This window comes from Pelophylax lessonae (assembly GCF_965119305.1).
Source record: "Pelophylax lessonae genome assembly, chromosome: 4".
Lineage (NCBI taxonomy): Eukaryota > Metazoa > Chordata > Amphibia > Anura > Ranidae > Pelophylax > Pelophylax lessonae.
Genome location: NC_138771.1, coordinates 236282835 through 236298653, shown reverse-complemented (window position 1 = coordinate 236298653; position 15819 = coordinate 236282835). Strand labels below are relative to the sequence as shown.

Sequence of the window (15819 nt, the reverse complement as noted above, 5' to 3'; positions counted from 1 at the left end):
TATTCAAACCATTCAAATCCATGCTACCTATGAACTAATGTTTGCCTCGACCAATGGCAACTTTCAAAAAGCGTCTACAGAATGGGAACCATGGATATATTGGTATGCTAAATCTAACTAAACTTAGATACTATCTTACATTAAATCCTACATAAAGGCGAGTTGTTCAATGCAGTGACTTCTCTCACACTAACCATTGCAAAATTTGTAACCAACTACCGACAATTCATCCTCGGTACATACCCAGTATGTTGACTTTTTATATGCTCAATCTATTGAGCTTTTATTTTGAAATTACTTCATAATGTACCTTTCACCTGACTTTGAACCTTGAAAGAATTGTTTTTCAAATTGCCCTTTGGGCACACTGTTTCTGTCTCTGCTATTAATTTTTTTTAAAAATTCAATAAAAACGTATTGGAATTAAAAAGCTAGATGTGAAAAACTTGAATACAAACAAATTTACTGTCCTATTACAGCCACAAACTTAGGTTTCCTGCAGAGGGCAGTTTGGCCAAATGCTGTGCTAAACAACAGTATACAACATAGCTGATCATTGTCATTGTATAGAAACGATTTTATTACTATTGCTCTGCACCTTGATAATTTCCTATGAAGTTATATTAGCCTCCATTGTTTCTCTGCTGCATGAAGAGGAATGATATCACTGCAGCTACTTGAATCTCATGAGCTATATTAGGTGGGTGATCATTTCCTTCACCGTAAGCGAAGTGTGAAAGTGACCTTGTAAAGCAAACCATAAGGAAATTAAGGCTCCTGAGGATAATCCAGTTTGTATCATGCTAGTTACAGGCAGGTTCAAAACCATGCAAGATTCACCAGGTCTGGGAGCTGCACGAAGCCAATGAATCGCATACCAATATGGAAAAGTTTATGACTGGTACAATCACAGCTTAGGTTTGATTATAATCTGACAAAATGAACTATTTAATACATTAAAAAATGATTACAAAAAAGAAGATTAAAAAATCTAAAAACATCTTGTTTTGAGAGAAAGATCACTAGGTAATGCAACAAACAGAACATCTGTGAAAGATGTACTTACAGAAAAGGTTAAATTACTATGAAAGGAAGTGATGCTCTTTGTTTGTATAGAGTCTGTAAAAAAAATCTCTCTGAAACACCATAAAATATAAAGGATTTTGTACATCTATGCTTTCCTGTGTTTTGACATGGATTTTTATTGACTAACAATTTCCCTCTAATTAAATCTCAGTTATTTGTGAAACAGTGCCATCTTTTGGCCCTGACCCTAGACCACAGATGACAGAAAGGCAGATAATATCTTTCAAGCGAAGTTCTTTACTACAATCAATTACAATACAAAAAAATGTAACCGGCACATGACCTAGTCATTCAGCTCAAAAAAAAAAAAAACGAATTATAATTAGTTTCTCACATTTCAATTAATAACAAAACTTTTTTTGATTATAAATTGCAATGTCATAAAAAGCCACACCCATCACACCAAGACATCTCTGCAAAGGAGTAGTCCCCAACTCTAAACTTTATGGAGTATTCAAGCTGGCAACTTAGCTGTAAGCCCTTACTCCTTAAAAGGTACAGCAACACACAAGGGGTCTGGACTAACAAAAGGCCGCTGAAGACACCCATTGTGTCCAACAATTTGGTACTCTTTGCCTTTATTGAGCAACAAGATACAAAGGTAAATGTATTTATTGCTATATAAAATGACGGCATATGTCCAATTTGGGTGCTCATATAATTTAGTGTTGGTGATCAAGCTTTTGGAGAGGTGTCTTAGGATGGCGAACCAAAAACACACATTTTATATCAAAATTTCAACTACATACCAAATAGCAATAACCGTAACAATGCTATACTAATAAACCGACTAAGTGCAACCACGTTGCTACTGACAAGAAATGAACTGATTGTGATACATTGAGCATAAAACAGTACCACATACTGTATCTTCACAAATGTCTGTGAACCTGATGTGCAGTTTCATAAAGCATCTATGGGGTTGTAAACAAATGATACCAAGTACTGAAAGTCTCCACTTACACTAAAGAGACGATGTCCCCGCGCTGAACTTCATAATTTCGTATTCTCCATCGGTTCAACAGCACTACATCTGATTCATTTCTTCCGCCTGGATTCAACGAAGGCTAAAAATGAAAGACGACAGCTTTATGTAAAAATTATTTCCCTGATGTCTTTCTTCTCTCTTCCAATCTATTGTACACATAAAAGATGGGAGAACAAGCATGTGCTGCCAACAAGAAGTATCACTAAGTGTGAAAAAGAAAGTACATTGGTTTCCAATAGAGAGAATCCTACGAAGCCTATAAAACTTAGAAAATGAATGCAATAATTCATGCTCATGCTGACCCAAAACCAATATATTCCTAACCCCACCAAGAAAACATGGTATCCATAGAAAGTACAAAAACAACCTTTTTGGAGTTTAAGAGTTTTGTAAAGCAAACAGTCCAGCATTTTTCATTTAAAGGGATTGTAAAACCTAAGAGTCACTATACTCATTCATGTTAAGCAGGTTCTAATCAGATATGCTTTTTATTACAGCTATACTCCCCAACAGCTTGGCCTTCAAACTCATATCTACTACAGAGCAAGCACCTGTTGGGTGTAAGTGGGAGAACCGGAGCTTTGTTTATATATTGTTTATACATGTTAAGCAGGTTCTAATCAGATATGCTTTATTTTACAGCTATACTCCCCAACAGCTTGGCCTTCAAACTCATATCTACTACAGAGCAAGCACCTGTTGGGTGTAAGTGGGAGAACCGGAGCTTTGTTTATATATTGTTTATATATTACCAATAGTTTGTGCAATGCTTTACATTTCAAATACAATACAGCTCAAGACAAAAGGGTTGGAAGGGCTTTGCTCTTGAGAGCTTACAATGTAAAGGGAAGAGCATGTGCTAGAAAAAGTAGCAATTGCGTGGGGATAAATTGTTCAAAAATGTACAATTCAGTTAGCTATAGGTGGCATAGGTGGGATTCCCTGAAGAGAAGTGTTTCCCAGGGGAAAAAGTAGAAGATTAGCCATACAGGTTGGGATAGGGAAGTCAAGACAACAGGAGAGGCTCTGGATAAGTCTTGGATGTGAGCATGGGAGGAAGAAATGAGGGAAATTTCAAAACAATAAAGTGAGCATAGAACACCCTCTTCCCAATTTTTTAAATGCTATCCCATGTGGCCATTTGCTACTATGTCTTCAACGAAGGCCACATACCTGTTTCTTCAGTGATCACTGTTGGGGCTGCTTGTAGTTTGACCTTCAGAAACTATTACAAGGAGATAATAGGCTTTTTTACCCATGTTTAGGAATCTGAAGCTGATTGGTTTAAATGTTTTTTTTTTTTTTTTTCAAAATAGAACTATTATTTTTGGCTTTTTAGCAAAAAGAGTCCAACTAATTTATTGGGGTATTACACACATACACAGCTCTAGAATAGATTCTAATGTTTGAGATCAAGGTCAGGTATTTGCCACAGGTCCTTTCAGATGATTCATCACTGGATAACACCTCATGGTTCTCTAATTCCAACCCATCCCATCTCAGTGGAGAATTTACCCTTTTTTTCCTCTAATGACATAATTTGGAGACACAATGCTGTTTCTTCTTCCCCAAGTATGTGGGATGAGCTGATAATGTGTTTAAAACTCAAGACAGCAGGATTGTGTTTTCAGCATAAATGCATTTATTAACTTCCTCCCATCCGCGCTATAGCCGAAGTACGGCTGCAGCGCGGACTCACATTTTCGGGAGGCCGTCTTTAAACGGCCTCCCAGACACAAGCTCCCCGCACGCTCCCGCGAGCGCGCACCAGGGAAAATCTGTGTCGGCCGTGTCCCTTGGACACAGCCAATCACAGATCGTGGTGAATGGCCAATCACAGCGGCCATTCACCACGTGATCGGACCGTCCAATGAGAGATGATCTCATATGTAAACATATGAGATCATCTCTCATCGCCAGCGCTCCTTCCTCACACAGAGACTGCGTGTGAGGAAGGAGGAGAGCCGATCAGCCGTCGGGGACACAGAAGAATGTAATCAGGGCACTGAATACCAGTGCCCTGATTACACAAGGTACATTAAACACACTAACTGCCCACCATCAGTGCCCATAGTGCCCGCCATCAGTGCCCCCCATCAGTGCCCACAATCAGTGCCCATAGTGCTGCCAGTCAGTGCCCATCAGTGCCTGCTCATCTAGGCACTGATGAGCACTGACTGGCAGCACTATGGGCACTGAGTGTGGGCACTGATGGTGCTGCCCATCAGTGCTCATCAGTGCCGCCCATCAGTGCTCATCAGTGCCACCCGTCAGTGTCAATCAGTGCCGCCCATCAGTGCCCATCAGTGCCGCCCGTCAGTGCCGCCTCTCAGTGCCACCTCTCAGTGCCCAGCAGTGCCGCCTATCAGTGCTCATCAGTGCGGCATATTAGTACCTCCTCATCAGTGCCACCTCATCAGTGCCCATAAGTGCCACCTCATCAGTGCCCATAAGTGCCACCTCATCAGTGCCCATCAGTGCAGCCTATCAGTGCCCATCAGTGCCGCCTCATCAGCGCACATCAGTGAAGGAGAAAAATGTATTTATTTTCAAAATTTACTCGCAGAAAATAAGAAAAACGTTTTTTTTTTCAAAATTTTCTGTCTTTTTTCTTTTTTTTTGTAAAAAATAAAAAACCCAGAGATGATTAAATACCACCAAAAGAAAGCTCTATTTGTGTGAAAAAAATGATAAAAATTTCATATGGGTACAGTGTAGCATGACCGCGCAATTGTCATGTGAGAGCACTGAAAGCTAAAAATTGGTCTGGATGGGAAGGGGGTTTAAGTGCACAGAAGGCAAGTGGTTAAACATTCATGGAGAAAAAGAGTGGAAAGATCTGGGTATACATTTCTAGGGAGAACTTCAAACTAACAGTATGTACTGCTGTCATGCTCAGATCAATATCAAATTAGCAGATTCAAAAACACAGCTAAATACTCATTAAATCCAAATCAAAACATACGAATTATGCAAGTGAAATACACCTTTGAACTCTATCTCAAATAGATACAGTATGTTAGAATCATTGAGTTTGGTCAAAAAATAGAAATTGCAATGATGTTTATGCAAAATACCCTGGTATCAATGACTTGCCAAGAATTTTAAATAGTTTTTAGAGCAGGGATGTCAAACCTTCTGACCTTACTGGGCCACATTTGAAGAAGAGGACTTGTCTTGGGCCACACATAAAATACACTAGCAATAAGGATAGCTGATTAACAGAAAAAGTCTGGCAGATCACAAGTAAATGATGACTGATATACGGTATCTCACAAAAGTGAGTACACCCCTCACATTTTTATAAATATTTTATTATATCTTAGGGGGAGGGAAAATGGCTAATTGGGCCCAATTTTGACATTTTCACTTAGGAATTAGGAGTGTACTCACTTTTTTTCCAGCGGTTTAGACATTAATGGCTGTGTGTTGAGTTATTTTGAGGGGACAGCAAATTTACACTGTTCTACAAGCTGTACACTTACTACTTTATATTGTTGCAAAGTGTAATGTCTTCAGTGTTGTCACATGAAAAGATACAATAAAATATTTACAAAAATGTGAGGGGTATACCCACTTTTGTGAGATACTGAAGATAATGTATCTATCTGAGAAAGATAACTTCATTTGTATTGTCATTTTTTTATTATTAAAATGAGGGCAACATAAAACTAGTGCAATATTTGACACTGTTTTTGATAAACTAACACATTGACCACTTCTGGACCGGAAGGTTTTGCCACCTTAATGACCAGGCCATTTTTTGCAATTTGGCACTGCGCGATTTTAACTGGTAATTGTGAAGTCATGCAATGCTGTACCCAAATTATATTTAGGTACCTTTTCCCCCACAAATAGAGCTTTCTTTTGGTGGTATTTGATCACCTCTGCGGTTTTTATTTTCTGTGATATAAACCAAAAAAGACCGAAAATGTTGAGAAAAAAATAAATTTTCTACTTTTTCTTATAAAAAATATCCAATAAACTCAATTTTTGTCATACATTTAGGGCAAAATGTATTTAGCTACATGTCTTTGATAAAAAAAATCTCAATAAGCATATATTTATTGGTTTGCGCAAAAGTTATAACGTCTATAAATGATATAGGGTCTGGGATTAAAAGTACCATTTCAGTCTTTGCAGATGACACCAAGCTTTGCAGTGGAATAACTTCTTTACAGGATGTCTCCAACTTACAAGCTGACCTAAATGCACTGTTTCATTGGGCAACTATGTGGCAAATGAGATTTAATGTTGATAAATGTAACGTTATGCACTTGGGGGCTAAGAATATGCATGCATCATACATACTAGGCAGAGTAGAACTGGGGGAATCCATAGCAAAGAAGGATCTGGGTGTTCTGGTAGATCATAAGCTTAAACATAGCATGCAATATGCCAAGCTAAGGTTTCCAAAGCAAGCAAAGTCCTTTCTTGTATTAACAGAGGCATGGACTCCAGAGAGAGAGAGAGATATAATTTTGCCCCTATACAAATCATTAGTAAGACCCCATCTTAAGAACTGAATATGCAGTTCAGTTTTGGGCACCAGTTCTTAAAAAAGGATATCGGGGAACTGGAGAAAGTGCACAGAAGGGCAACCAAACTGATAAGAGGCATGATGGAGCTCAGCTATGAGAAAAGATTAGAGGAAACTAATTGATTCTCTATTGAGAAGAGGAGATTAAGGGGGGATATGATCAACATGTATAAATACATAAGTGAACTTGGCTTTGAGTTGACACTTTAAGGTCAACACAGAGGACAAGGGGGCACTCTTTACGTCTAGAGAAAAACAGATTTCGTCTCCAAATACAGACAGAAAGGTTTCTTCACCGTAAGAGCTGTGAAAATGTGGAATAGACTCCCTCCAGAGGTGGTTCTGGGTAGCTCACTAGATTGCTTTAAAAAATGCCTGGATTCTTTCCTGGGTGTACTTAATATAAGTGGGTACTAATATTTATAGGTAAAGTTGATCCAGGGAATATCAGATTGCCTCTTGGGGGATCAGGAAGGAATTTTTTTTTTCGCTTGCTGTAGCAAATTGGATCATGCTTTGCTGTTTTTTTTTTTTTTTTTGCCTTCCTCTTGATCAACTGCGGGTATAGGATTGTGTATATGGGATTGTATGGTTGGGTTTTCATTACTGTTTTTTATTTTTATTGGTTGAGCCAGATGGACTGGTGTCTTTTTTCAACCTGACTAACTATGTAACTATAAACTATGATGTACAGTATATACTGGAGTTTATGCAGCTTTTACTTTCTGACTCAAAAACATGAAACCTATCCAGGGATGCTGGACCCCCAGGTGTTGAAACTGGGGATCTGACTTCCTAAATGTAAACGTACCAAACGGCCACTTGGGGCTGGGGAGCCTACGCAACCAAAATGCCAATACACACAGTGAAAAATAGGGATTAAAGACAATTACCTCAGAACTGGTTGCACAAAATAGGCTCAATTCTGGTATACAACTGCAAAATGAAACTTTATTGGTAGTGCAATCAAAGATAACGAAAAAAAAACATGCTAAAAATGTTGCAAATGATGAAGACCAGTGGACCTGCTGTGGCAGCAAATCGCACAAGCTCACACAAAAGCACACACATCAAAGGGCCCCATCCATCCATCCACAGCCAATCACACCCAGTCCTTGTAAATACAAAAACATTCCCAGTATCAAGACCGGATTATGGAGCTGATAAAGCTTGAACTGGTGGTGCAATATAATGCCTATAGCCGGATCCCTCAAATAATGCGGATCAGAGACAATGTCCTCATCAATTCAAGGCATACATAGCAGCATAGAGGGGAGTGTGATGAAAATGTGGAAAGGCCATCTAATAAACAGGCCCAGAACAATCATGTCCTCTGTCCCTTCTATATGAGCATAAGGAAGTCCATAAATTGCGAACTGAAAAGAGGGGGGAGAGGGGTGGGCTATGATCAATGCAACAGTAGAGTATAGCACCCTGTATTCAACGGCCCGTGTTAATCTATGCAGTCCACAAAATTAGGTGCTGATTACGTGGGAGGAACCCACAGACATCCTCCCATGGATAGAATGGAAATCCTTATGACATTGGCGAGGTGGACATGGGAAATTGTTGTGTCATGCCGCTGAAGTGACATGCAGCTGATGGATCAACTCTAATCAGTGGAGAAGAGTCACCGGGGTGTTATAGCTCAGATAGCTGGGAGAGGGGCGGTATGCTGGTCAATGGCTTGAAGTGTCTACACAGACAGTAATCACTGTAAACAAGTTCCTAACCGGACCTAAGTCTCTCTTACCAACCCCTCGATATCTACCCGATACTCCTGCAAATGCTGCCGCCACACTTCCTCATGCCTCTGTAGATGTCCTATCTTGCTGTAGATATGGTACTCTCCTGTCGTGTCCCTCACTCACAGGACGTGCTGGGACCGCTGTCCCTCAATGCTGCCTCTCTTCCTGCTCTCGGCCCAGAAGTCAGCCCCGTGATGGTTTGCTGGTGTCCGCAGAGATGAACAGCTCAGGCGTGGCTAAGGTGGATGGATGGAAGGGGCCCAGCGCGTAATGTCAACCCATTTTGCGTGCGTGACGCACGCTTCGTCAGGACGTCACAACGTCCGCAAGCCTCCATCTTTATACCCAGGGGCTTAATCACTTGCCACAGATGGGTCAAATTACATCAATTGCGGGCATCGTCACACTCACAGAGCCCTCTTGTGGTCACTCGTAAATAGTGCAATTACGTATCATTTTAAAAAAAGCAATGACACAAAAATCTCTATATAAAAAGCATTACTACTGAGACTTAAACTCATGCCTGGACAGGCTAGTAGCATCAGCCACTTGGCGACAACCAAATAGACAGACAAAGATGAGAGATGTAGGGAACCTGTGAGTTGATAGATACAATTGTTGGTAATTTAAATAGTATTAGCTGTAAGTAATAATAAACCAACCTTAATAAATACTAGCAGATTCCTCGTTAATCAAACCGATTTTAAACATATAAAACAGGCAGCTACTAATGCCATAGTATGGTTTCAAAATGTCAGGAACAGATAAGGAAAAACCAGGCCCATAGATCAAAAGGTTCCTGTGGGGAACATTAGATTTATTAAAAAAGCTGAATTCAGAAGAAATCAAAAGGAGCTTCATAAGTTCCAAAGAAATTACTGGAAAAATTTGGAGACATATTTTTAATACCTCAATTACTTCCCCACAGGCAGATACCACACATATTTCAGGGATTCAAGTGGCTAAAAAAGGGGGATTTTTGTTAAATTGAAGGTTATTGGTGTGCCTTCACATTACCGGGCAACTTATTAAAGTCAGGGTTCCAATAAAATCTTTAGGCTCATTTACGTATTTAATCCTGCCGGCACCAAAGTATTTAACCTAAAAATCCAGACCTTCTCTTTCCTTAGGAGCATTTTATCGTCATCACCACGTCTGGGGGCGAGATTTAGTGCCCAGAACCCTTTTACTTTCAGTCCTTTCGGGCTGCCCCCGTGTTTGTCCGCAAAATGTAGCCCAATCGGGGTCTCTTCCTTGAGGCGTATGCTCTTTAGGTGTTCCCCTATCCTGACCCTAAGCTGTTTCTTAGTCTTGCCAACATATAACTTCTTGCAGGGGCATTCAATCGCATAGAGTAGACGAGTGGTGCCACAGTTTATAAATTGCTGCATCTCATAAACCGTGCATCCACTAGAATCAGTAAACACATTTGTTTTGTCTACAAATTCACAGATCCCGCAGTGGTCACTGCCTATCTCATTTCTTGAAGTGCTAAAAAGGCAGTACGGTAAAGTAGACACCCAAAGGAATTTCTTGAGAGGCATGTTGAGCCCATTAAATATTTATTTTTTTGTCATAGGTTGTCATTGAAATTATTTATTACTCATGCATGCCATTGGCATATGTGAATTTACACCCAAAGTACATTCTGCTGCTTCTCCTGAGTATGGAGATACCCCATGTGTGTGACTTTTTGGCAGTACAGCCGCGTACCGAACCCCGAAAACCAGTCTCCGCCTTCAAGATTTCTAAGATGGTAAATTGTTGATTTCACTCCTCACTACCTATCACAATTTCAAAGACCATGAAATGCCAAGATGGCACAAAACCCCCCTAAATCCCGCCTTTTCGGAAAGTAGACACCCTAAGCTATTTGGTGAGAGGCCTGTTGACTCCATGGAACATTTTATATTTTTCCACAAGTTTTAGGAAAACCTCAATTTTTTTTTTTTTTTAAATCACTTAAATGATATATTGCTTTCACACATGCCATGGGTATATGTGAAATGACACCCCAAAATACATTATGCTGTGTCTTCTGAGGATGGGGATACCCCATGTGTGAGACTTTTTTTGTTTACAATAAAAAAGTTATTTTTTTTTACTAGAAAATTACTTTGAACTCCCAAACATCATATATATATATATATTAAAGCAGAGGCCCTACAGAACAAAATGGTGGGTGTTGCAATTTTTTTGTCACACGGTATTTGCGCAGAGATTTTCCAAACTCAATTTTTTGCAAAGAAAAAAAAAAACATTTTTTTAATTCACAAATACACTATATATTGCCCAATTGTTTGGTAAAATATAAAAGATGATCCTATGCTGAGTACATAGATACCAAACATGACATGCCTTAAAATTGCGCACGCCCATGCAACAGCAACAAACGACGTACATTTTTAAAAGAATACTCAGGTCGCAGAGGTTAAACTAATTGGCAGTGTACATTCTAGGCCAACAGTTGACCAAGGAAGGAATAGGATGGGGAGGACATGAAAAGGAATAGGGCAAGCAGGATTGTCTTGGTACCATCAAAAAGTATAAACAATTAAATAAAAGCAAAGATCCTTTTTACATATAATATAACAAGAGAAATATTGCAATCAATAATGCATTACAAATACATAAAAACTGGTCAGTTCAAGAGGCTCAACTGAAGTGACAATATTTTACCTGTGGTGTAAAATACAACACGTCACCAGGTTCAAATCTACAGTTGGGCCACAATCGACATGTTTCGTGGCCGAAGCCAGCGGGCTCTTTACATTCCATCTCTGGTGGTTTTGATGTCAAGGGTGAGCACTTTTGGTTCTTCATAGCTACCAAACAATTTTAAAACAAGGGATTTGTGTTTTGTATACTTACACATATCTTATCTTTGCGGGACTATGGTCCTTTTTATGTTCTTGAACTCTTGAAGAAACAGCTTTGGCCGCAAAACATGTCGATTATGGCCAAACTGTAGGTTTGAATCCAGTGACATGTTGCATTTTACAACACAGGTAAAATATTTTCACTGCAGCTGAGCCTGTAACAGACTTTTCTTCTGGGGGGGGGGAGTCTGTTTCAGGCTCAGCTGCAGTGACAATATTTTACCTGTGTTATAAAATACAACAAGTCACCGGGTTCAAACCTACAGTTGGGCCACAATCGACATGTTTTGCGGCCAAAGCCGCTTCTTCTGGAGTTCAAGAACATAAAAAAGGACCATAGTCCTGCAAAGATAAGATATGTGTAAGTATACAATATACAAACAATGGCAAGCTAATACAAATTCCTTGTTTTAAAATTATTTGGTAGCTATGAAGAACTACAAGTGCTCACCCTGGACATCAAAACCACCAGAGATGGAATTTCAAGAGCCCCCTGGCTTCGGCCGCAAAACATGTCGATTGCGGCCCAATTGTAGGTTTGAACCCAGTGAAATGTTGTATTTTACAACATAGGTAAAATACCGTCACTGTAGCTGAGCCTGTAACAGACCCCTCTCCCCCCCCCCAGTAGAAAAGTCTGTTACAGGCTCAGCTGCAGTGACAATATTTTACCTGTGTTGTAAAATGCAACATGTCACTGGATTCAAACCTACAGTTGGGCCACAATTGACATGTTTCGCAGCTCCTCCAGAAGAACAGAGTTTTTCGCTTTAAAGATGGAGCATGAGAAGAAACATGGGGCACCCTTCTTTTTGAGGATGTAGAAGCCCTGGAAGGGGGTTTTCAGTAACCTTTTGTAACATCTTTGATGAATTTGTCAAGGGGTATATGTGTGAAGAAAAAATGTAACAAACACTGTAGCGTTCCACAGATTACAGCATCAATCACACTCAGCAGCGCTAAATATGTTTGCACATATCAAACAATCATACTCTAATGTCCGTAATAGATAAGCATGAGAAGGAAGTGAAACAGTGTCCATGTGCTGCTATGATTACTAGGTGAGTCTAACCCAATACAAGTCCAATATATTCAATTCAATGTGACTTGACAAGCGGTGGTACTCCCAGTGCTTGAATAAGTAAGAGTGGACTAAAAATCCTTCACCACACCTCCAGTGCACCCAACGGTAATGGGCACTCACCAGATACACAATAGATCATAGGCACTTGTATGTTTACTCCAAAAGCTCCTCATCACTTAGTGGCCAGTCATAGTTCCTCAGGATGTAATACCTCCCCTAATCCGATCTGTAGCCTCTTGCTTTTCCCTCGGACATCCGGATCACATGATACCAAGCCACCAATAGAGGAGAAGCAAATATAGAACACCGATAGTGTAATACCATTTTAAAACTTTTATTCTACATATACTACACACATTCGATTCCCCCCATCCAAATCTGCTTACATCAAATCAAATATTCATAAACATGTATATAATTCAAGCATACCAGGCGCTACGCTACCTCACCGCGTATGCTGAAATCCTCCCGGAATTCAGCGGCGAGTTCCGGAAATGCAGCAGTCGCGTCTGGAGTATCCACGGAGACAGCGTGCTTACATGTTGACGCGTTTCGTCATAGACACTTCAACTTGAGGACGCAAGCATGCTACGCTGCCCTCCATTATAAGTGTCAAGGACAGCCCCCTCCGCACTCTTAACTATTCATCCGCCAAGCGGCACCTCACGCAACCGTGCCAGCAAACAGAAGTGCACAAAACAGAAGGTATATGATTGCTCATACCTCTGAAATAGGCATGTAATAGATCTCAAACCTATTCTGTATGCTGACCCAATTGGACAAGGATGATCACACCTGCAGGCGCCCTCTACAGGTTAAACCAATCATGACATGCTCATATAAAACATTACACAATAAACAATCTATAAAATTACAAAATTAAAAAAACATAAAGCTATGTTAACATAGATTAGGGTTTTACCTCTGGGGGCATGTAAAAATAATTCTTTCCATCCGGTCTACTAGATACTGTTTGTAATTTGATATCAATAACAATTTAGTATGTCTTTTTTACATCTGACATTTATAGTGGTTTCCCGCACATGCAGCTTTTTTTTTTTTTTTGTCTGACCTTTTCATAGGGCTTTCCGCAGTGCTCATCTGTCCTGTATGGCTGTATGTTTCTCCTCTATTATATTAGATAATCACGGTGTCAGCCATTGTTTACATGATATGACACCATGTGCTTCTTGATGGGCTACACCTATCTGATGGATACTGAACTCAATATATGTTTATGAGGCGTATTTACCTAAGAAACAAATTCCTTTTCCTTTTTTTTCTTCTATAGATATTTATTTATAATCTCTCTGCGGCAGCTTTTGGATCCACCCAGCCCACTTCTGCTGCAACCCGGCACGGTAAGGGCCGCTCTCTCTCTCTGAGAGCGTGCCCATCATTGGGTCTGAGGAATTTTGCCATCCATAGGCTTCCGGAGCCTTGTCCCAGAGCACTTGTTCTCCCTGCTGCGGTTGCGCAGTTTAGGGAGAGCCTCCTGTCGGTGAGACGCCGATGCCGGGCGCCGTTCCGCTGCGTCCCATCGCATCTCTGCGCATCTTGCAGGGAAGGGGTGGCGCCGGGCATTGACGTCTCAGGGAGCCCTTCCTGGAACCCAGGACACTGGAACAGGATTTTTCATAGGGATCCACACATTCGGTTAAGGTAAGACAATTGAATCTTTACTCATGCAACCTGCAATCTCTGCATATTATCATTTATGAGTGAGTTAATAGACCCCACTACATCATACTTTCTCCCCTGTCAGCACATGGTTCTACAAACATATTGAGGCTCTCCCTATCTGCAAAAAACCCCTTCCTTTTTTTTTTTTGATGATGCATGCATATGTCACCTTTTTTTGCTACACCCAAGTTATATCTGTTTTCCAGTTACTCCCTAGTTGCAATCATTTACCTGGGTTACACAGAATTCTTTTGGCCTCAAACCATATTTTGGCAATTCTGCAACAATACCAGGTTGCATATATTTTTATACCTTTATTTTTACCTCATATGCTTTTTTCTACTGATTTTCCCTCCCCCTCCCCAATACACATACAGCTCTGTGAGGAACTTTTAAGTTCTTCATTTAACCTGAAGCGTTTTTTGCACTCAGGACTTACATGCCTTATCCTTCCAACCTGGGTTCCTACAATTGAACTCCAGCCGCATGCAGATGGTGGACTGTGGATCGCAACTGCTGACCTGCTCCTACTACCAGTGAATTACTTCTTTACATCAAGGATCCTGGCCATTCTCTCTTGAGCCCTGAAGGTAGTTCTATTAGAAAAGGTCATTGTTTTTATATTCAGCAAACAGGGAATGTAACACAATCACGGATGATGTGAGCTTTTCAATCTTATCAAGATTCTGTTTATATTATATATATTGCAAATTATCTGTATTAATGTGATTCTATATTACCCTATTGCAGAATCAGCTCTGCAGCATACAGTTCTCTACCCCTGAAGAAGAAGCACACATTCGCTTTGAAACGCGTTGGATATTCTTTTGCTGTTGTTTTGCTCACCTTGCATCTGTGCTGTGTTTTTTATGTGCCAACTGTTTGCTTATTTATCTTATGTTATTTTTGTATATGCAATCTATGTATCAATAAAAATTGTTACTTTTTTACCTTTTTGGAATCTTTTGCGTGCCTGAAAAGTCCCAACCCCTTAGAGGAATCCTTTTCTTGTTCTCAAGTGCACAAAACAGAAGGTATATGATTGCTCATACCTCTGAAATAGGCATGTAATAGGTCTCAAACCTATTCTGTATGCTGACCCAATTGGACAAGGATGATCACACCTGCAGACGCCCTCTACAGGTTAAGCCAATCATGACCTGCTCATATAAAACATTATACAATAAACAATCTATAAAATTACAAAATTAAAAAAACATAAAACTATGTTAACATAGATTAGTATTAATCTACAAGAGATAGGTACTTCAAGGTGGATATATAAATCCCAACCCAGGGTTTCATTCTTAAGTGACTATATGCCTGTATAATGGAACCCTAAGTCTAAAGGACACATTAACTTGGGTCCAATAAAACCAAAGGTGCTAGATTATTTCAATATGGGATATATAATACAAAGGAAAAGAAAAGAAAAGACCACTATACAGACACTTTAGATTGATCAGACATAGATATAATGCTCCAACCCACCCTGGGATCCTAAATCAAAAGGGTATTAATAGATAATTATTAATAATTGCTTAGAAAGCAGTTCAGATCAAGGTCAATATTCAACCCATTCAGTGTCAAGGAATTGGTCAAATATATCTATTCGGTTTCTTTTTTTGATAATTCTCTAACCCTATTTGATCCACGCCAAGATGGGGACGGACCATAATGTCCAATATAGAGATTTTGAAGATATCTTCAAGAAACATTGGAACGTCTTACAGGTGGACAAGATTCTAGGACCAGCTTTACCTGAAAGACTCATTTTCATATATTGCAAAGCCCCAACGATTGGAGACAGA

At 39.8% G+C, this 15819-nt stretch overlaps 1 protein-coding gene across 3 annotated transcripts in view; it reads right to left on the bottom strand.

The window, feature by feature from the left end:
- Positions 1 to 15819, bottom strand: part of IMMP2L (inner mitochondrial membrane peptidase subunit 2) — a gene marked incomplete at its 3' end in the record, with an annotated part of 1518208 nt that overhangs the window by 1441381 nt on the left and 61008 nt on the right. For 2 of the 3 annotated variants that reach the window (XM_082255169.1, XM_082255170.1), the window contains exon 3: positions 2050 to 2153. In XM_082255169.1, the coding sequence (XP_082111295.1) occupies positions 2050 to 2153 (104 nt within the window). Of the gene's footprint in view, positions 1 to 2045; positions 2154 to 15819 lie in introns of those variants that run through there. The other variant, XM_082255171.1, reaches the window with a different exon arrangement.